Consider the following 24,994-nt stretch of genomic DNA (forward strand, 5'->3'; position numbering starts at 1 on the left):
AGACGCTGGACGCTGGGTAAAAGGGGAAAATCGAGCGCGAAAGAGACATATTTGGGGAAGAAATAAAAACTGTTCATTTCAATGTCTATAACTCGCCTACAGACTTTAGGGTATTTTTTTAGAAAAAGAGGCATGTCTCTGACCTTTTTGTTCTTAAACACATGAACAAGTATGATATTAAAGTCAAAGTCCTAAATAAAGTTGCAGGGGTAGATCTAATAATGGGAAATGTTTTCAACTGGGGCCGGGGAACGATGTCAATATTGTGATTTCAATTTCATGATGAATGGTGTGACGATCTAGACCTGCTACAGTATTGGAAGGGAAAGGTGCGGCAGCTGCCGATTGTCTACTTTCATTTTCACAATAATCCGACAGTATTAATCGATGTTGATTACATGTACCTCCGAATCCTGCTGGGTTTCAACGGTTTTTGATGATTCATTCTTAAAAAATGTGTCAACGCAATTAATATTTTCCGAGTCCGAACGTTTTATTTTGTTCGTGTATGAACGCCAATTGTGAGACTTTTTTCTGTTTTAACGTTTATATCTTGGCTTTCACATAACCTGGATGAAAATTCAACTTGATTCCGGTAATTAATTGACGAAACACCCTTCTCGCGCAAGACCGGAATCCAGTAAAATAGTCACATGATTAATACGATTAGTTGCCCGGTTTCCATGACGTAATTTAAGAGCTATATATAGAATCACTGGGATTCCCAGATTTGAGTGTTCTACAAGAGAGAGAGAGAGAGCGAGATTGTTGTACATGGTACAAATTGGATAAGTGTCGACTTCCCAAAAGAAAAAAAAACATTTTTTTGAGGATAAAATATAATATTTTGGTGAAAAATTATATTTTTGGAGGGGAAATGGTAGTTTTAGGGGAAAAATTCTGGTAGGGAAAGACGCCGAATATCGGCGTCACTTTCTTAGTAAAAAAACAACCTGGAATACATGGAAAAGCACAGTATGTAGCAAGGTGTCATAATTATATATATATTTTTTTTTAAACCGGCATAACTTCAGAAATTTAAATGTGAGACTATACCACTTTAAATGTCACTGTGACACAATACAACTGTTTTTTAACAAATACTTACTAATTTATAATAAGTGCTATTAATATTAATTTCACTTATGACAATGTTAAACTTAAACGTGTTGGAACCTATTAAATATAAATAATTTTTTCAGGCAAATCTTCAATTGGGAACTTAAGACAGTAATAATGAGAAAAATATGGAATAGACTTTATGAGATTATGAATGGTGCTGAATTTGGGCCCCAACTTTTACAAAGTAAATAACACTGTAAGGTCTCACCTGAAGCTTAAGAAGCAGAGATGACCTTCGAGCCTCGCTGATAACGCTTAATGCTGAATTTGCGTTCTAACTAACGTTGGATTGAGAGTCGAAGAGCAAACTAGATGACACATCAAAACTGCTGTCATTTTTCAACACTTTTTTTTAGTGTTAAATCAATGTGACGCTGTTTGGTCTTGAAGTGGTTAGTAACACACCCTATTGGGTTCACCTTTAGCACCTTGTTGCAGATGGAATTCCCGCCTGAGGCATGCCCCAGGGATGCACTATGCTTGACTGTTCACAACGAAGTCGGTACTGCCTTTCTTTGTTAGCAACTGCGTCAAAAATAAATGCATTCTCTTTGGACAGTTTGGACACCTGAGAGGACAAACCTGGACTGTCCCTTAAGTTAAGACCATCCAGGAGTATCCCCGGTGGGAAGCTTACACTTCTGACTTAAACTCTTCAATCATTCCGTGATTTTCTCCTGTTCCTTGCTGCAGTTCTGTTTGTCCCAAAAAGAATGGAATGAGTTATCCAGCTTTGTATTTTTTCGTAATATCCATTGTAATGTCCAACAGCGAGAGCTGACTGTTAGTGTTTCCATAACTGCTGCAATAACTTCTTATGTCTGTAACACTTCTACCACCTCCGGCACTTGAGTCTATCAAACCAATCAGGGCTCAAGTGCGGATCACTCAACACGGACATTGCGGTTGTTGAGAAAAATGTGTGAACACTCTATGTTCTCAGAAATTGCTATGGGATGGAATTGTTTAACAATGCTGACTCTTTGATGCCGGAGGTCAAATGGGAGGAGCTAGGGGTCAGGGGAGGGGTCGTGCTGGACTGGGGCTCCAGCGGGCCCGACTTGTGTCGTTGCCGTATCAACTCTATATCAAGGCTGGTGCTCTTCTGAAAACATGGGTAATATGGACTAGTAAAACAGGTTTATATTACAATCTATAACAAACTATGCCTCTTGATAGCATGTGAAGGATTTCAGCGGCAAAACTTCAGACTCATGAGTTTTGAATCTGGCATTTCACTGGTTCTTTGTCCGAAATAGCATGACATTTTATTCAGTCAAACCATTTCGTACTCAAACATCTAAATTGTTGGTCAATACTATATTAACCTGTCAATTCATAATTAATATTTTTAACTTGCAGATTGCAGATGTAATTTTAAAAACCAATATGCATCTCATTAATATTATATAGTGTTTTCCCAGATTAGCAAGTCCACATAATCAGGGAGGACAACGTCCGACTAGACTGGATTTTCATAAAGAGGAGACTTCCTTTCAAAGAAAGATAACTTTAAAGAGGAAAGTTTTGTCCCTGATTATCCTGAGCAGACTGCACAGGCTAATCTGGGACAACAATTTAAGCACATGTGTTTAGCCCTATTTTCTCAGAGCGCCGCTTATTTAGCTTTTTAGCCACTTCTTTCCTGCATAACAATAAAAATATCAGGGAACATCAACTTGTTAAAACTCTAATATCTTTAAATGGTACTCGTTCTAGTAAGAAGTTTTCTTTTATAATGCCCTCACTGCTGTTTTACTGTACATTTATGTTTCAATAAATTGGAGGCAAAAAGTTAACATTAATGTCTTCCCAAAGTTAAAAAAACACAAACAAAATTGTACCATGCCAGATCCTTGATTGTTAAAGTCTGATTAAATTCACAAAAAAAAACATTCAAAAGTAAATTAATATGTAACGAAAGTTGAAAACAAAATTAGACCGCAACTAAAGAGAAACAACTCACTGCTGATGCAAATCTTCAGTTACTTCCTTTGTTATTGTAGGCTAAATAAATAAAAAGCAACTTAAGGAAACAACTCACTGCTGGTGCAAATCTTCAGTTTTCTTCCTTTTTATTGTCCGTTAAATTAATTAAACAGCAATTAAAGGGGAACAACTCACTGCAGGTGCAGATCTTTATTTCTCTCCCTTGTTAGTGTCTGCTAAAATGCAATCCCCAGACATGGAACGGCCGCGTACCCCGACATCACTGGACTTTGATACGGTCGAGCATTTCACCAGACAGTTGTATTCTTTGCTGAGCAGTAGCTGTAACATTGAGCAAACCAATATGGAATATGGAAGCCCAGTTAGTCTTTTGAACTAGAGCGTTAGCAATACACCAGCAATATTTTTTCCCAATTGCTAAAAGTACCTGAACCACACCAATTGCGAATAATAAGCGTGATAATACCTGACAATTGGACAATTTGCAGTGTGAAATAATCTTCAAATTGGGAATTATGGGTCTTTTTAATTTCATGGAACTTAATTTCACAAATCCATCAACATATTCTTTTACATGTGTTTTTAGTGAAATGTTCAATTTCAGTGCTCATTTTATTAGTCCAATAGCATATAAGAAGGTGCCTTTTACGTGTACTTTAAAAGGAAGAAAACACATGACTGTTCACATACACCTGGGAGTAAAATTCTATGTAAAAGGCCACTTAACATGAACAACTACCAGCTAACACAACTAGTTTGCCCAATACTGTGAAGATACCCAAAACTCCACATTTTCACAGTAACTAATCCCATGGCACCGGTTTTTCCAAGTAATTTGCAAACATTAATTTGGTTTGATATGTTCAGTTGAGGAAAAATAAATGTTTCAGTTAAAAAATAACCAAACTCCCACAAACACAAATCAAATCACAGGGCTTGTTTTGTCTCATCCTTGTGAAGGGGCTGTGGCCCCCTCAGTATGTGAAAAAATGAGTCTCAAACTTTTCAAAATTGTGAACAAATGAGTCACAAACTGTTCAAAATTGTCAAAAAATGAGTCGCAAACTTTTTTAAATTATGAACAAATGAGTCATGAATTCTTCAAAATTGTCAAAAAAATTAATTTGAGTAACAAACTTTTTTAAATTGTGAACATTTGAGTCGTCAAATTCTCAAATTTGTGAAAAACAGCCATTATGTAAGAAAGAAAAAAAGCTCTAAATGATCATGTCCCTTCCAGACAGGAAACTATTAAAACAAGGGCTGTTTGTAAAACATGCAATCCCCCCATATGGGCTGTCAGTTGTAGTGGCAGCCATGGTGTGAATACGTTTTTTGTCACTGTGACCTTGACCTTTGACCTAGTGACCTGAAAATCAATAGGGGTCATCTGCCAGTCATGATCAATGTATCTATGAAGTTTGATGATCCTAGGCCTATGAGTATTCTTGAGACATCATTTGGAAACAATTTTACTGTGTCGAGTCACCGTAACTTTGACCTTTGACATAGTGACCTGAAAATCAGTAGGGGTCATCTTCGAGTCATGATCAATGTACCTATGAAGTTTCATGATCCTAGGAGAATGCAGTCTTGAGCTATTATCCGGAAACCATTTTACTGTGTCCGAGTCACCGTGACCTTAACCTTTAACCTAGTGACCTGAAAGTCAATAGGGGTCATCTGTGAGTCATGATCAATGTACCTATGAAGTTTCATGATCCTAGACATAAGCGTTCTTGAGTTATCATCCGGAAACCATTTTACTGTTTCGAGTCACCGTGACCTTGACCTTTGACCTAGCGGGGCTTGACACTAACTTCTACAGATTGGTGTCCACAGGGAACCCTGCCTATTAAAATTACAGCAAAAACCTGGGTAAAACTGGTGTACCTCACCAAAATTTGGGGCTCTCGGGCCACTGTTAGTGTCAAGGCCTGCCTAGTGACCTAAAAATAAATAGGGGTCATCTGCAAGTCATGATCTATGTACCTATGAAGTTTCATGATCTTAGGCGTAAGTGATCTTGAGTTATCATCCAGAATCCATTTTACTGTTTCCGGTCACTGTGACCTTGACCTTTTACCTAGTGACCTCAAAATTAATAGGGGTTATCTGCGAGTCATGATCAATGTACCTATGAAGTTTCATGATCCTAGGCCTAAGCGTTCTTTAGTTATCATCAGGACACTATCTGGTGGACGGACAGAAGGACCGACAGACTGACAGGCCGACATGTGCAAAACAATATACCCCCTCTTCTTCGAAAAGGGGGCATAATAAGTGCCTTATGATTAATATGTCTCAATTATATTTCAATTAGATCTAAAAAAAAGTATATTACTAGCATAATATGATTTTATTCTTTTAATTTTAAGTATTAGAAATAGATATATTAAATTTGTTTTTCTGAAATCAATGGACTTTGCGCACGAAAAAAATAAAAATCCTAAAATTGCATTTTTACCCAAATTGGCCATGAAAAGGCCTGATAATTAAAACGTCTTTGTTACCTTCTGTGTATTCAGGTCATCCTTGTCCACCACATCCTCAGCATCCTTGTCCTGTCTCAGCAGCGACTGGAGCAGCAAAATAGCTTGATGTTTTTCTTGTATGTATATTTAGGACTCACACAAATTTATATAAATGTAATGAAAGTCAATAACAGATGTTCAACAGCACTAAATATGGCAAATTAATAAATCTCACATCAAGTGTTACCTTTCTGTTAACATTGCGTAAAATATCAATATATACTCCTCCAAAGATTACTTAACAATTTCATATTTTATTTAAAAAAAATTCATCCATATACATTTCTTACATGGCATGGTGTTTATAGAAATGAAAGTCTAAAAATAGCCTCAGTTGCTATGTACATGTGCATCTATGTACAAATATTAAATTTTCAGTTGAAATGCTTTGTTTTTTTCATGTCAAGTTTACAAGAATTAAATTTTAGGACCATAATTACACAAATGTTATGACAACAATAACATAATATACATTAGATCTAATGTTCTAACAAAAACCCTCACATTGTATAATCAGATAACAATATGTGTACATAAATTATTTGTATCTTTCACTACACACTTAATTGTGTATTGTAACATCACACACTACTATGTTTGTATGCTAAACAACACATTGTAATTAAAATACTTATCACTTATTACAACAACTAATACATACATGTACACACTATTCCACTCTGAACACCAGGATGATGTCGTCCTGCCACTGTCCCACAATGATTGATGATGTTGTGCTGCTGTAGCAGACTGACCATGGGCTCCTCACTCCATCTTCCCGTGTAGTAAGAGTAGCCAGCTTACTCTTTCCCTCCCAGCCCACCTGTAGTACAGTGGTGGGCCAGCCTACACAGACCAGCACCTGGCCTGCAGGGGTCACATGTAGACCACGTGGGCTATCTAGTGCTGGGTCTGTGTATGTAGCCAGGAGTGTGCCATCCCTGGCCAGGGTGAGAAGCTTGTGCTGCCAGTAGCTGGTGATGTACAGCCTGTCTCCTGTGGGACTCACAGCACACTTGTATACTGCAAAACAGAGTAACATCAAGATATTGAATTACTGTAAATGCTAAATAATCTTATTAAACATACTGCAGTGATATTGTATTACGCATATGTTGCTATAAAGAGGCCTTTACACATCTAAAATATATGCATACATTTCAATGATTCAATAGTAAAACATGACAATAAACTTCAGTAGCAGAGCTATTTAGTTAACGTTTGACATGTTGAAATGCGACTGTTGAGTAAGATATGAATTGAAGTAAAACAATTACACAGATGAAAACAATTACATATACTGAAACAATTGCACAGTTCAATCAACAGGTAAACATAGTGTTCATGTACAATCATTAAACAACCACAAAATTAAGACAAGGTCAGAAAGTGTCTCTTTCCCAGGAACTCAGTTTCTATTTATAGACATGTCATGTAGTGACAGTCAAAATACTTCATTTCTCATGTTTATAAATCAATAATTCTGAAAATATGTATTATTTTGTCTACTGTAGCAATAAAATGGCACATATACATTATTGAACAATTACTTTATATTATATCAGGGGGTTTTTGCTATGTAAAAATTGCCCTAAAAGGTACCCGATTCCAAACCAATATTGAACAAAAAAAAATCCCAATTTCCATTGATGTCTTTTTTTTTTTAAAGAAAGAAGTGTCTTAATTATGCTTATTATATATGAATTGTATTTTATAATAACCTTACAAAGTATATAACTATAAATTATATGATTTTTTTCCAAACTGGCAAGGTAAAGGCCTGATGTGGGACAATTTGGCATATATGGCAAGCATGTAACGCTGCACAAAATGCCTAGAAATCATGCCACGAAAACCGCATGAATTAGAGCTATAAGCAGGCAAGATGCGACGCCAAACGGGTAGGTATCATTAGTGTATTGATATCTTATTTGTTAATGTACATAAATATCGTATTTGTAGGATATATTACACCATGTAGATGGCAAGCATTATTATTATTAACATTTTATTTAGTATTAATCGGTAAAAAAAAAAAATTTAATATGGCCTAATGTGTTGACATTTTACATCATGCTTTGCTAATCTCAAACTTGAATGATTAATTTGAGCAGACTGTCATTGCATATTTATGTTACCAGAACAGACCAATGTAAATACCACCAATCATTTCTTCTATTCCATGAATGCCCAAAATTGTATTATAATAAAATTAAATGCCATTTATAATGAAAACGTGTTCTTATTAATACAACATTGAACTATTTTTTTCAATCTATATTGCTTGGTTTACTTACAGTAGATACAACACCAATGCCCGGCCCCACTGTTACATATTAAATTTGTGGCCATGTTACACACAAACTAGCATTTTTCATTTATCACTATGGTGAATTTAAGGTGTGCTGGCTTTTAATAATTTTTTTTTATTTTTTTAGGTATTTATTTAAACCCTTGTGCGTATATTGATGTTACAGATACACCAGGGTATGCTCTAATCATTGGCGGATAGAAATAGTCCAAACTCCAAGAACAGGAACAAGGTGCCAACAAAATACCACGGGCAAAAAATCATTTCAATCTAGAAAGTAAAGACATGTAAATCTCTAATAAAGGTGATGAATTGCCATTTCAGCCTATCAACCCGTTTTAAATTATTTATACATCTCATGCTGTTCACAGTATGTGAATATAATATAAACAGGGGCTGTTTGGAAAAAAATGCATACCCCCCATATGGGCTGTCAATTGTAGTGGCAGCCATTGTGTGAATACGTTTTTTGTAGCTGTGACATTGACCTTTGAGCTAAGTGACCTGAAAATAAATAGGGGTTATCTGCCAGTCATGATCAATGTACCTATGAAGTTTCATGATCCTAGGCCTAATTATTCTTGAGTTATCATCAGGAAACCATTTTACTGAGTCACTGTGACCTTGATCTTTGACCTAGTAACCTGAAAATTAATAGGGGTCATCTGCCTGTCATTATCAATGTACCTATGAAGTGTAATGATCCTAGGGGTAAGTGTTCTTGAGTTATTATCCGGAAACCATTTTACTATTTCAAGTCACTGTGACCTTGACCTTTGACCTAGTGAGCTGAAAATCCAAAGATTGTATCTGCCGGTCATTATCATTGTACCTGTGAAGTTTCATGATCCTAGGCATAAGCATTCTTGAGTTATCATCCTGACACTATTTTACTGTTTCGAGTCACTGCACTGTGACCTTGACCTTTGACCTAGTGACCTGAAAATCAATAGGGCTCATCTGCCAGCCATGATCAATGTTCCCATGAAGTTTCATGATCATAGGCGTAAGTATTCTTGGATTATCATCCAAAAACCATTTTACTATTCTGAGTCACTGTGACCTTAACCTTTGACTTAGTGACTTGAAAATCAATACGGGTCATCTGCCAGTTATGTTCAATGTACCTATGAAGTGTAATGATCATAGGCCTAAGCATTCTTGAGTTATCATCCGGAAACCATTTTACTATTTCGAGTAACTGTGACCTTTGACCTAGTGGCCTGAAAATCACAATTGGTCATCTACCAGTCATGATCGATGTACCTATGAAGTTTCATGATCCTAGGCATATGCATTCTTGAGTTATCATCCGGAAACCATTTTACTATTTCGAGTAACTGTGACCTTGATCTTTGACCTAGTGACCTGAAAATCAATAGTGGTCATCTACCAATCATGATCGATGTACCTATGAAGTTTCATGATCCTAGGCATAAGCATTCTTAAATTTTTACCCGAAAACCATTTTACTATTACAAGTCACTGTGACCTTGACCTTTGACCTAGTGACCTGAAAATCAATAGGGGTCATCTGCCAGTCATGATTGATGTACCTATGAAGTGTAATGATCCTAGGCCTAAGCATTCTTGAGTTATCATCCGGAAACCATTTTACTATTTCAAGTCACTGTGACCTTGACCTTTGACCTAAAAATCAATACCGGTCATCTGCCAGTTATGATCAATGTACCTATGAAGTTTCATGATCCTAGGCCTAAGCGTTCTTGAGTTATCATCCGGAAACCATCTGGTGGACAGACAGACAGACCAACATGTGCAAAACAATATACCCCCTCTTCTTCGAAGGGGGGCATAATCATATATGCAATCAAAGTTAATTAATTATAGACCATGCATTTTAACTAAAACTTTTCATTACAAAATAGTGCAAAAAACAACAACAGTTAAAACATGTATGTTATATGACACTCAGATCATGCATATTCATACATGTATGTAGCAATATTATTCAATAACATTTCAAAACATCTAACCTTTATTTCTAGCTTATCACTTATAGGCACTTGGTTATTTGAATTGGAGTATGAAGTACCTCCTTTGAATATAAATTGTATTGTTATTTGCATTTAATCAGTATATTTGTTTGTAGTTGTATTTATATAAAAGAAACATGCATTTATATCTTGCTATTACTTTTTTATAGGTGTTTGAAAGTGCTTATCAGTCATGATGACTCTTCAAGTCCACCGAGGTAGAGTAATTCCAGGGATCAGATTGAATAATTTCATGGGTAATAATATCAATATATATCATCTCCAAAAATGGCTATTTATTCTTTATAGGGTTTGGCATTCATGTATATATTTATGTAGATATAATTTTAACTCAACAGTAACATGCCTCTAGTTCAAAGATTCTTAAGATTAACAACCACTTTTTTAATATGGACGTGAATTGTTTTTGTGAGAACAAAACATAACATACTTTATGTGGTAGGACTAGGCAATTAATATTAACTTTATTGAAAACCATTCAAATAAACATTAAGATTAATGTATGTATAATAATAAAATTACTCATTTTAGCTAGACTGCATCCAAAGCCTTAGGCATATTGAGATACTCTCAAGTATGTTTTCTGGGAAGAACCAGTACATAGTGTTTTTGTAAAGATCATGAGAACTCTCCCCAAGTAGGGATCAAACCCAATGGCAAGGCAGGCACCATATCTACAATGCCACAACAAGATTATTAAACAATACAATATATAAATAAATACTGTATACATGTATATAAGATTTATGTATTTCATTTATGCCAGGTTACATGCTGATGACACCAGTGTTGGTGATGGCAGCTCTGGAAGTGTCGGTGGGCAGGCATCTCCTGACGAGCATGAAATCTCCACAAATAACAAACAAGAGGGCCATGATAGCCCTGTATCACTCCACTGCTGAAGAAAAGGCTGAAAAAAAATATTCTTGGCATGTGCAAATACTTAAATATAGGCCCTATTTAAGCACATGTACACTTTTGTGACCCCCTGGGCTGGGTCAAATTTAACCTCAGGGGCATTATTTGAGCAAACTTTGTAGAGGACTACTATATCTCACTACATACAAAATGTGGTAGCCCTAGGTCCTAGAGTTAAGGACAAGAATATTTTAAAAGTTTTCACAAAATAAGCAAGATATGAGCGTATAAAATGTTTAATTTTGTAACCGGCGGGTCAAATTTGACCCAAAGGGCATAATTTGAACAAACTTGGTATAAGAGGACTATAAGAATGATATTACTGCATACCAAATTTGGTAGCAATAGTCCGAATGGTTTTTGACAAGAAGATTTTTTTTAAAGATTTTACAAAATAGGAGCTTTATACGCATTTATTCAATTTTTAAACCCCCAGGTGCAGGGTCAAAGTTGACCCAGAGGCATTATTTGAACAAATGTGGTAGAAGTTTATTGTCTATACATACCAAATTTGGTAGCCCTAGGCCCAATGGTTATGGACAAGAAGATTTTTAAAGGTTTCACAAAATAGGCCCCATTAGTGTATGGTCAGTTTTGTGACCCCCGCACAGGGTCAAATTTGACCCAAGGTGCATAATTTGAACAAACTTGGTAGAGAACTATTATATGTCACTACATACCGAATTTGGTAGCCCTATGCCTTGTAACACTTTTGTCCTAGTAAGCTCAATTCGAACTATCATACATGTAGGGATGCTCTTAAGCCTTGGTTATTTGGCGGTCAGACCGATGTTAAAACAGTCACAAACTGCTTGTTTACTGGGGTTAGGAAAAAATACTCCAATTTGACAGGGTGATGGAAAGTTTTGTTTACTTGCTGAGATCACGTTTTCTGGAACATGACCGTTTATATAAGCATTTATATAAGCATGAGTATAAAAGAAGAGTATTTTTAAAACAAATCAAGCCATTATTGATAGCAACTCGCACAGTAAACATTATAATAATGGCTTTACAGTAAGTGCAGGAGAGACGGACATTTACTTTCTGGATGGATTATATTTGTGTTGGAGTATCGTGTTACTTTCTTGTTTTGATCTTGTTCAATTTCTTAATAAGAAGTACATACATTTACAATACAAATAAGAATAATATACATTTACAAAACAACATATACAAACATTTTAAACAAGAATTAAAGACTATATATGTTTTATAAAGACTTGTTGCTTTCTTTCGCAAGCTGATGAGTAGTTAAACGAACCTGGAACATTTAAGTGAAAACAAAAAATTACACAACACAACTTAAACGAACCTTTGAACACTAATATATTCACATAAAGTTAGAAGTGCCACAGCCTTATGGTTAAAGGACAAGAAGATTTTCAAAGTGTTCACAAAATAGGCACTTTATAAGCATAATATCAATTTTGTGGCCCCCAGGGCAGGGTCAAATTTGACCCCTGGGGCATAATTTCAACAAGCTAAATAGAGGACTATACAATGTCACTACATACCAAATTGTGTAGCCCTAGGCCTAATGGTTATGGACAATTTTTTTTTATAAGTTTTCACAAAATAGGCATTATATAAGCATATGTTCAATTTTGTGACCCCCGGGGCAGGATCAAATTTGGCCCCAGGGATAAGATTTGAACAGATTTGGTAGAGGACTATTAGATGTCACTACATACCAAATTTGACAGCCCTAGATCGGATGGTTATGGACATAAAGATTTTTTAAGTTTTCACAAAATAGACCTGATATAAGCATATGTTCAACGTTGTGACCCCAGGGCATGGTCAAATTTGACCCAAGGGATTAAATTTATACAAACTTGGTAGACAACTATAAGATGTCACTACATACCAAATTTGATAGCCCTAGGCCCGGTGTTTATGGACAAGAATATTTTTAAAGTTTTCACAAAATAGGCTCCATATAAGGGTATGTTCAATTTTGTGACCCCTAGGGCAGGGTCAAATTTGACCCGAGGGGCATAATATAAACAAACTTGGTAGAGGACTATAAGATGTTACTACATACCAAATTTGGTAGCCCTAGGCCCAATGGTTATGGACAAGCCCTTTAAAAGCATATATATTCAAATTTGTGACCCCCGGGGCAGTTTTAAATTTGACCCCAGGGGCATTTGGAACAAACTAAGAAGAGAACTATTACATGTCACTACATACCAAATTTGGTAGCCCTATGCCATACGGTTATGGACAAGAAGATTAAAAAAAAATCCCACAATAGGCCTTATATAAGCATTTGTTCAATGTTGTGACCCTCAGAGCATGGTCAAACTTGATCCCAGGGGCATAATTTGAACAAACTTGGTTGAGTACTATAAGATGCCACTACATACCGAATTTGGTAGCCCTATAGGCCCAATGGTTATGGACGAGAAGATTTGTAAAGTTTTCACAAAATAGACCCTATATAAGCATATGTTCAATGTTGCGACCCCTGGGGAAGGGTCAAAGGGCTAGGTTCACGAAGGGTTGAAATATGCCCTGTTTCAGAATTAAATGAATTTACTTTTTTCTTATAGGGCAAACTATTGTATATAGGAAAACAACATATTTATAATTAGTATCGCTTTATTATGGTTGCTATGGCAACATGATAAATACGTGAGAATATTTGTTATGGTATATAAAAATCAATTGCAAACGTATATATATGCATTATACGTCATCATGAAAATTATAAAATTGTACATGAGTATTGAATACACACAGCATGTTGTAAAAAAGCAACAAATAGTTGTTGGTTGTCATGGTAACGAGTAAGACATTGACATTTTTCTACATATTTTGTCAAAGAAATCAAAGAATATATAGTATAATTTAACATGCACAGGATACTTTGCCTAATGCATACCCAATTGATCGGAATATATGCAGGTAAGTTTTAATTAATAATTTCTGAAACTACAATTGCCGTTTCCATGGAAACAATTTAAATGTATATGATATATGTCACTTTTTAAAGTAAATATCGATCGGCAAACAACATAAACCGAACAACTTAAAAATATATCTTAATTATTGTATTATTCAATTTTTCAATTACTGCAATTAAAAAAGAATCTTTGATGATTAAGATGTTACTATGGTAGCGGATTTTTAATTAGAATGCAAACAAATAATGTACATACTAAATACAAGCTTAATATCAAGCATCCGGTTGGAAATTTAAAATAATAAACCAGTTACCCAGTATTACATTATGATAACAATTTGTTATAATGCACAATACTTCATGGTATTACATATCATAAACAACAGTATTTTATACAAGATTTGACGTCTTCAGCGTTACAAACGCATCAACGTATCAAAATGTTACTGACATAAGCAGTCCTGCATATGATAACAATGTGTTATAATGCACAATACCTCATGGTATAACATATCATAAACAACAGTATTTTATACAAGATTTGACGTCTTCAGCGTTACAAACGCATCAACGTATCAAAATGTTACTGACATAAGTAGTCCTGCACATTATAACAATTTGTTATAATGCACAACACTTCATGGTATTACATATCATAAACAACAGTATTTTATACCAGAATTGACGTCTTCAGCGTTACAAACGCATCAACGTATCAAAATGTTACTGACACAAGCAGTCCTGCATATACCTTAATTACGTCAAATAACGTACAAATGTCTAATCTATGAGTGTATACTTTTCACTTCACAGACAACGGATTTTAGTTATGTAACAAAATGATACAATATTACATTTAAATATTCCTATCATCCCAAAAAGATTAACGTGTTTTATCAGCCGAAAGCTTTTAACAACAGCTGGCAAGGGACTATAAAAGCGAATGTACCAGGTGTTTCACATAAATCTTATAAGTGACACGCACATATGTATCTATTAAGTACGGAATCCGGATAGTTCCATCTATAATCTCGCCCTTTTTTCATCAAGGGTGACACACGAAGCGACGCACGAATTTTTGCGCGACAATCGCGGTGACGCACCATATTATTTAACACGATACATAGCCCTTGTGAAGGTAGCCCATCATGCGATATATCGCGTTGAATAAATCGTGCGACGCCGCGACTGTCGCGCAAATTACCCTGCGTCGCCGCGACTGTCGCGCAAATTACCCTGCGTCGCCGCGACTGTCGCGCAAAATATCGGGTATCGCTTCGTGTGTCATGTGTCGCCCTTGATGAAAGATCGATATTATGGCTGGCACTATCCGGATTCCGTACTTAAGGCTGATCTGTTTGTAAAAATGTATATTTTGCCAGGTTTAAACATTTTTATAACCATAGAACTTCTACTACGTATCTTTCCGCTACATAATATATAAAAGCATAATGCAATGTGTCCGACTGTTGAAACAATTACAGGTTAAAAGTCGAAATACGCCTTTAGCTAATTCAGATAGTTTTACCAGTAGAAAATACCGACATATTGAGGAGTAAATAAGACCTTAGTCGTCGATATATTCCGTCAAAAATATTCCAAAGACTTAAGACTTATTTACTCCTCAACAGTACTGACATCTGACTCGGAGTCGGAAGTGTCCACAGTTTGTGGCACATGAGACGCGTCATCAATATATTTGCCCCAGTTCTGAATGCCGCAATCATTTATTGGCCCGGATAAACCAGACAAATACCAAATGACAGATGCAACGTGCGAACACGTGCCAACAGTACGCGCACCTGCCCGGCATTGACAATACCATGCTTTAACATGGTCTGAGTCATATTGAATCCAGACCTGATAAGTCTTTGATGAAATATGACGGCTTTAAAGACGGACACGAATGAGATCACAAGTTTCTCTGAACACATCAATTGTGCATTCAGAGCCCATATATTCTTGAATGTAAGACGGACAGAGCTTCAACTGGTAGGTGCCTAGCGTCAGGAGTTTAAGCATAGTTTCGTCAAGTTGAGGAAAGTTGGAAACAGATTCGTTAACAGACGACCATTTACTGATACTACGGCGATGGAGGTTATTATCTTCTACAAATTTTTGCAATTTATTTTCTTCTTTTAGTTTGGCCATCATCCTTTCCGCACATAAAAAATCTTCAGACGATTCACAGTTGGCACTCAAATGTGGAAGAAACTTGTTACATAAACAACAAATAATTTTAATATAGTCGCCTATGTATGGCACTTGATTCGTTGGCAAGATGTGGTCCAAATACTTCCACCGCTTGATTCTAGTGTTAGCCGCTTCAACTACCCATCTTACCTAAAAAGGTATTGTAAAATATTTTAAAGTCAATAACTCAACTTTACAGCTTATATTTGTTTTAAATTAGCTCACTACCGTACAGCGTTCGATGTTTTCCCCTATAAACATTAGTTAATTGATCCGATGCATAGAAATTAAGTTAAGATCGGTATGCTGACATAAGACTTTCATGCATGGGCTCATTTGTAGATAAAACAATAAAACTATATATTCATTTCCGTTTCAACATAACAATACAATTAATTATAATAATAAGACAAAAATACAAAGTAGAGATTTCAATTTGCATCATCAATGTTTATTTGGTGGTTAAACAAAGGCGATTTTTTGTTTCTTCTCCGAACAAATAGTATTACACACCTGTTACATCTGCATTACACGGTATAACCCTTTCAGTACCTATTAAATCGTCTTACACGGGTCCTATAAATGGCACATAGTTATTCCACATTGTGCTGTTCATGTTTTAGCGTTATTATCTGACGGTGTATTGTGCAAATAAAGCAAACATACCTTAGTAACTAGAGTTTGCCAAATCAGTTGGTAGTTGTTTTCTTCCTCGCGGCAAAAATGACGGCATCTGCGCGTGGATCCCGAGCTCTTCAAGCAGAGAGGTGGCATCACGGAAGCCTCTGATGACAACAAATATGTCGTTTTCCTTGACCCAGTTTTTAATTTCTTCAATGTTGTTTTTAATTATATGATGCAGAATTGATGCGTCGTTATTTTTGCTGTTGGCCAAATATGGACCGATTACGGAAATAAAATATCCTGATGTTGTTACAATTATCATGGGTTTAACTAATGGTCTTCCCTTGTGCATACTATATGTTTGCCGTTGAAATTGAAAGTTTCCACTTTTTTGAATGCAGATGTAGGTTCCGTCGAGAACGAGGATGACTTGTTCCTTATTTTCCGTGAAAAGAAGTTGTGCCAAATTGCGCGTATGTTTATTTATTACATCTTAGCGTGAAATGTGTGAAAAGCCAAGATTAAAAGGCACAAAGTCGGTCATAAGTACTTTTCTGGATGTTTGTATGGCTCTTCTGACGCTTGATTTTGAAACGTCAAATAAAGTTGACAGGACCTTATTTGATAGACCTGACTTTAACTTAAACAAGAAAATTCCAATAGTAGTTGCTACAGTTCTAGCAGGCGTGTTTCTTATTGATAATTTGACGGCTTTCAAGAATGCTAAAAAGTTTGACACCGAAATGCCGGTAAGATTTAACATGTCTTCTTCACTGAAAGTTGTTAAGTCATCAAACGACAGCCTCTTACTTTTTGAACATACGCAGTACTCTCGAACAGCAGTAAGAAGATTAAGAAGAGATGATCTGTTTAAAAAAACATTGTCTATTGTAGACAATTTTGAAATTACATTTTCTTCAAAGGATGTACCATTTTGCTTGAAATGACCGGGACAACACCTACTTTCCGCTGTTATTTAAATATTATGTTGAATGAAGGTTTCCGTCCTTGTAGAAGTAGGAACGACAATCAATTTCGGTCCAGGTTTCTTGCAAATGAAACAATAAGCATGGCTTTTTGATGATGTTTTAATATTCAATTTGATTGAAGGAGGACTGTTTGGGAGAACATTGTGCGGCGGCAATGAGCTGGTAGAGGCACAAGAAGGTTGTTTTTTCCACAAGAAGGTTGTTGTGATGCAGCGTAATACGCTGGCCGACTACACTTGCCACAAATAAATTGATCTTGTGTTGTTTCTATAAGGAAATTCTTTTTTAAATATTTTGCGACATGTTTATTTACAGGACGGCGTTGGTGTATTTTGAGCCGTTTTTCTCATAAAATACACGTTTTGAGAGGCATTCTGCAAGAAAAAGAAAAATCATATTAGGTGTTTCTCTTTAACACAAATATAATACTAAAATAACGTTAAAAAATTAGGTACAATATTTTTTTACAAAGTTACGTTTTTATTTTTGCAGTTATTGTAACAAAAAAAAAATGACACTACATCCATTACACCACACAGACAATTGTTTAAACATGTCGATAATGATGTATATTATTGAGCAATATGACGCTCACTGGTTTTAATTGTTTAAATCGTAATTTCTCCCAACTTGCATGTTTACAAAAGCTTGAACATTGTTTCAATCAATTTTATACAACTATATATAAATTGCGATAGAAAACAACGGTTTTCACAACAATTTTGCTGGAGTCGTCTGCAGTCGCAATACACATAAATAATCGAATCGATCTGTCAACAATTTATTGACTATTTCAACAGAAGGAACACCATTTTTACGATAATAAAACGTTTAAAATGGTAATTTTAAATTTATGAAAGTAAAATAAAGATTAAAACTTACGTGAATGCTAGTGTTCCTTTAAAATTATCGATCTGAGTGTTGACTACATGTTGTCATGGAGCGATGTAAACAATCATGCAAGAGTTGATGCCCTTACTAACAGTAGTTAACAAAATTCGTATATTTACAAACAAATATTTTATCTTCGCATTTATTAAAAGACACATTACACTGTGCATGGAAAACGTGTTCTAAATATAACCACATTATGAATCAACAACAAAACACATATAATTTACTTTGTGTTTTAATGTGCAAAACAACAAGGAATTTGGGTTACACTGTAACTTACATCTACCAATATTAAAATGCACAAAAGTTCAAAATTAAATATGAAGGCATATTTCCGACACAAAAATTTTTTTTGATTGCATTTAACTCCGAAATATGAATCAAAACTTAAAATATGAAAGTGTGGGAAACTTGCCTTCATATTCTATTATGTCATTAAATGTCCAAAAATTGTCAAAATTTAGGTTATTCTGCTGAACTATACATGTTTGTGGTCAATTGTAGAGATGTTTAACGCAATTTGTAAGGCAAAAGTGCTTTTGAATGAGACAGATAAGATGTTAAGCTCCACAAATATACTAAATTTATGATGATTTTCGAAACTTATTTTTTTACAATTTCATAGCGCATATAAAGCTGCTGCCTTTGTCCCCAGGGGCATAATTTGAACAAATTTGGTAGAGGACTATTATATGTCTCTACATACTGAATTTGATAGCCCTATGCCCACTAGTTATGGACGAGTAGATTTTGACAGTTTTTACAAAATAGGCCTTATATAAGAATTTTTTTTATTTTGTGACCCCCTGGGCAGGGTCAAATTTTACCCCAGGGGCATATTTTGAACAAATTTGAAAGAGGTTTACCCCAGGAACATTCCTGAGAAATTTCATCAGAATTGGACTTCCCAACTTTAGTTATTTTTAATTCTTTGTTTTTGACATCGATTGAATTTGGTGCCTATGAGTTATGTTCTGAAAAACTGAAAACTGTTAAGATTGAGAAGGGCGTAAAAAAAAGTGGACCTGTTGATGAGTTTCAATGACATAATATACAAATTATTTGAATTGTGATGCAACAAAATGAAAAAAACCTCTTCATTGCAAGTACTGTATTGATAAATAAAACATTTGTTAATTTTTAATGAGTTTTATCTTGTCATTGTATTGTTGTTCTTTGAGTGCTACATGTATGTACAGTCACATGTGACAGTTACATATACTTTCAAAAAACATATATCACATGCCATATAAAACTAAACAATTGGCCATGTGTTTATATAATGAACCAGCAAAGACTTGAAGAATAATATGAAAGTAGTTTTTATTGTTACTGTGCCCATATGAATTTATAATATATTTCTTTGATATCAAAATGAAACACTTCAGGCATCTGTAAAAACTGTTGGAAACTTTTTTGATTCATTATAAATGAGCATATATCTAATTACATAATTTTGCAGACATTTCTAAAAAATATGGGATACAGAGATATTGCTCATTTTTAGAATTTTCCACTTTTACCACAATTATTCCTAATTTTAATTGTATCTCTATTGATGGTTTAACTATATATATGAAGAACAAAAATAAAGGAGACACTCATCGAAACTATTCATAATCCAAGCAATTTAATTTCACGTGATTAAATCATTATCAGTAAAAAGCATTAATATTAACCGACTGGAAATGAAATCAGAATCTTAAAGCAAGCAGACGAATAAGGCACTTAATAAATTAACTCTTTTTAGCAGGCACAAAACATTTTATCTAGAAAGATATTCTCCTAGCAGAGTGTTTGTTCGTGCCTCAACATACAACATCTCTGCAGCGGGCTCAATAAATTCCAGAAATCTTGGCGAAACACATCGAAGTTATTTTACGCTCTTTCATGGAAATATCTAGGACACCAAGCATAATATTTGAAGAAATTACCTTTAAAAACTGCATTTATTGTTAATTTATCGCGATATTTAATAACAATTATGAGAACAATTTTCATGCCCATTTACGCAGATAGCATCACTCCGCTAAAATGTAAACAAAGGCCGAAATGGTGATGAAAAGCAAGTGTTAATCTACAAACACATTGAACGTTTCGTGTATGTTTATGTTAAATGTGTAATCAAATGAAATAGCTTATTATGGGAACATATCGTAAGTTTGCAATTTGGATAGATAAATAATAACTATTTTTGATAATTAATAGTGTATCATTGTATGAAGATCAATGTTTTTGTTTTGTTTTGTTCTGCTTATTTGGCTAGGCTGGTCTTGGTTATTGCTCTGTCATATATTTGTATACTCCCATGTGCTTAATAACCTCTTTGCCATGCTTATTTTATGACTTTAATTGTCTTCATTAATTTGTAAGCTTACGGTTTAGATTAGCGCAAATCTCTCAGTTATTATTTATTACTATTAGTTGTTTATCATTTTGCTTTATCTTTTGCTTTGTGTTGCTTATTTGGCAAGGCTGGTCTTGGTTATTGCTCTACCTCATATATATATATATATATATATATATATATAGATAGATAGATAGATAGATAGATAGATAGATAGATAGATAGATAGATAGATAGATAGATAGATAGATAGATAGATAGATAGATAGATAGATAGATAGATAGATAGATAGATAGATAGATAGATAGATAGATAGATAGACAGACAGACAGACAGAGAGAGATAGAGAGATAGATAGATAGATAGATAGATAGATAGATAGATAGATAGATAGATAGATAGATAGATAGATAGATAGATAGATAGATAGATAGATAGATAGATAGATAGATAGATAGATAGATAGATAGATAGATAGATAGATATACTACTATGTGCCTTTTCAAAGCCAGCATTTTTTTAATTATTTGTTTTATGGGAGCGCCCGACCCCTATTTATCGACAAATACAAATACAAATAAAAGTCATTTCTTTTTTTATTTACATTTCACCCGCCGACCTGGTATTTTATCCAAAACTAGAAAAAAAATTGCGGAGATTACCGAAAGTGTTGTTCAAAATTTGTTTATATTACGGGTTGTTTCGTTGTGCCAAGTTGACTTGTAAAGCGTCAGCGATTTTCATTGGCTATTGCAGCCAAGACCACACGCTATTAGCCAATTGGTGAGTATTAACAAATGATTTTCATATTGAATTTCTGAAATGACGGACATTAACAACGAGACAAATGTAGCATATTTTAAAATCAAATTAATTAAAAACGGAGCAGAAACAATTTCAATTATGAAAGTTAATCTTCAGAACACCATTGTTGATATCATGCTCATATTATGTGATATGAAATTAAAAATAATTAGAGTTTTTTCAGAGGTGTCACCATTGATTACTTTCGGTGTGTTTAAACAATTTGGGTAGGTTTAATAAATATGCATATTTATTAAAATGCATATCCTGTAATATTTTTATAGATAAAAATCAACATCCCGAAAATGTCCAAAAAGTACTACCGGTACTTTATGTTTCTTTATAAGAAACATTAGGACTAAACCACAGGTACGTGCATGAATAATCCCATTCCCCACCCACTCATATATTTTCTTTATTTATAATAAAAAGTATGCAACACAGCTTCTGAAGAAAATAACATTGGCTCCCGATGTTTGTATGTCCGTCAAAGTCACAAGAAAGTTTAATTTATTTTTCTTGATATTATTTTTCGAAAATGAGTTATTATTTAGCCGAAATATGATGATCTATCAACTGTAAATAATGTTTTCATACTGCAAGATTTGTACTGCAAGGAATGCAAATAAATTTATCACACCTCAGGCTCTGTTGATAAATGTGCTCAGGGCCCTCGTTTGGCTGTTTTTGGGGCCGAAATTCGGCCCCATTCCCACCTTAAAATAGTATACTTGTTTCCCCTATTTCACCTAAAAATTTCACCCTCCAAAACATTTTTTTTTATTTTTTTTACTTTTATACCTATGTTGCCAGCTGGTATCTTGCTAAAAACCTTTGATTAAATGTATATTTATGTAAATTGCATTAAAATAGGGCAATATTAAGTGTTGAATGATTGGTGAAAAGATCTTGTAAAATTCCCCTTTTCGCCGAAAACGACGTGAAATTCCCCCCTCTAAGGGCCCCGGCCCCAATCCCCCAAAGTGTAGCAAGGGCCCTGGTGCTCAATCGGCTCTATGTATTTGTTCCAAGGGTTATTATTATCTTCACATTTATATAGCTCTCTCTGTTTTTTATATATCCAAAACATGTTATTGCTGTTTCTCCTTAAAATAATACAGACAACACATTCCATAGAAATTTTCATTTGAACTTAAACTGTGAATAAGAGAGGAACAAAATAATATGTGCAAAAGTTCACACCTTTTTATTTGACAATACTGTGAGTCTTTTATGAAATTTTTAAAGTAAAATACTATTTTAAAGTATACAATTACATACAGTAGTTCAAAAGTTGTGTTCTATATATAATTAATCTTGCTAGTTAGTTATATACAGTCAGCAGAGTAATTCTACTACAACAATTTAAATCCTTGCTACATGTGCTATTTAATTCTTTATACGGCTTTCACTTAAGAAAATGTTCAATGAAATAAATCTAGGTTTCTAGGTATATTGTGTCTTTTACCTCAATATTTTGTTAGGGCTAATGTGAAGCCATTAATGGACATGATACAAAATCTACGAAGATTACCACCATACAATGTCACATACAAAATAATTATCACCTAACCCATGCGTTTTGAGAGAATAATATTGTTTAACTCTTTATTATATAAGTAAATATTAAGCATGTGAAACAAGGACCGGTTATTTTTAACTCCAAATGTATGATTTGATCACACCTAGAAGAAGAAAACACTAACATGTTACACACCAAATATTGAACCCCTGAGCCTTGCGTGTCTGTGTTGTTAGGGATTATCAAAGACATTAATCTATATAAATCAGTTGACCCATGAAGCGCAAACAGTTTTGACCAGGGAGACATGCTTTGAGGAAACTTAGCAAAGAACCACTATATGGTTGGCATGCAACGCAACAAACCAAAGAGCCTTGCAGTTTCGGAGAATGATTATATTATTTATATTTATCAGGGTTCTGAAATATGCTGTCCGGGTTGTCTGAGTCGTCTATTTCCCCTTCCGGACAAGCAGTTTTTGAAAGCTGACTTGTCCGGGGACAAGTAAAATTTCCGTGGTATTTTTTTTAAAAAACGAAACTACTCTATTTTCCGAAAATCAAAAACGAAAGTTTATATAAATAGCTTATGATTAATCTGCGGACTGGCACACTTTTTCAACTGGAGGTAGGTTATTTTCCGATAATAATTATTAAATGTAGTAAACCAGTCCATGAGTATATATAGCAACAGCCAATCACGCATAAGAAAACAATTTTAATAGAGAAACCAGCACACATGTGTATAGCAACAGCCAATCACGCATTAGATAACACTTTTTGAACATTGCAAATGGCCGCATACATGTTCTAACGACCTGCATTCGATTTGTATATAATAAAACCACTTCAACGTCAACATAAAGAAGTGAAACTCCAGCTGCTGGAGCAGTATTGAATTTTCATTAAAACAATTAGTTGGTCCTTTATTTAAGGCAAGTGACCGATTGCCCAAACAGTACAAAACAGCACAATACAAACCAACATAAACACAAAATATGAATAAAGCTGGGGACACCGCCTTGGAACGGTCAATGCAAAGCAACCTCACACTTGGCCCAGCAATATTCATAATACATTTAAGTGTTAATAAAATTTAACGTCATGGCATTGTAACTCAAATTAAACAATAATAAAAGGGAATTAAAACGCATTAAATTTAATTACTATTTAATTACTCAATTGCATTGAAGATACAAGAGTAACAGAGTTACAACTTTTTGACAAACGATCAAATAAAACTATTAACAATTGTCAAATACTTCGCATTGACCGTTCCAAGGCGTTGACCCCAGCTTTATTCATACTATTTTAAGGTTGGAATGGGGCCGAATTTCGGCCCCAAAAACGGCCAAACAAGGGCCCTGAGCACATTTATCAACAGAGCCTGAGGTGTAATAAATTTATTTGCATTCCTTGCAGTACAAATCTTGCAGTATGAAAACATTATTTACACCAGAGATCATATTATTTTCGGTTTTGTCGGTCCTAGACTGATTGGGGTCATGAAAGACCGATTGAAAATCCCAAACAGTCGGTCCGATTCTGTTTGCTATTAAAATTCCCATGTCATGAAATCGATTACACAGTGTAGTCATGCTAACACACCCTAATGACATTCTTATCTCGATTAGGTGTGATAAACCATTTGCTGCAGTCTCTAAACCGGTCAGGACCTGTTTATTGCACGTCAGGCCAAGAATCAAAATCTTGTGAACAGCGGATTAAAGACGCATCCAAAAAGACGTGTCTGAATGCACGCGCTGTAACTAAACAAAACATGCTGATACATTTTCCACCAGCGTAATAATCGGGTAATATAATTATGAATGAAAGTTGCGGATCTGATCGACAGAA

General features: G+C 34.7%; 1 protein-coding gene across 1 annotated transcript in view; it reads right to left on the reverse strand.

The window, feature by feature from the left end:
- The window catches only part of LOC127874043 (uncharacterized), a 224,288-nt gene that overhangs the window by 665 nt on the left and 198,629 nt on the right, over positions 1-24,994 (reverse strand). Inside the window, exons 5-8 of the mRNA XM_052418158.1 lie at positions 6,268-6,629; positions 5,586-5,651; positions 3,167-3,393; positions 1,331-2,227 (exon numbers count right to left, since the gene is read on the reverse strand). Of these exons, the coding sequence (XP_052274118.1) occupies positions 6,277-6,629 (353 nt within the window). The 3' untranslated portion in view covers positions 1,331-2,227; positions 3,167-3,393; positions 5,586-5,651; positions 6,268-6,276. The remainder of the gene's footprint in view (positions 1-1,330; positions 2,228-3,166; positions 3,394-5,585; positions 5,652-6,267; positions 6,630-24,994) is intronic.

This window comes from Dreissena polymorpha, chromosome 1, assembly GCF_020536995.1.
Source record: "Dreissena polymorpha isolate Duluth1 chromosome 1, UMN_Dpol_1.0, whole genome shotgun sequence".
In the NCBI taxonomy this organism is placed as follows: domain Eukaryota; kingdom Metazoa; phylum Mollusca; class Bivalvia; order Myida; family Dreissenidae; genus Dreissena; species Dreissena polymorpha.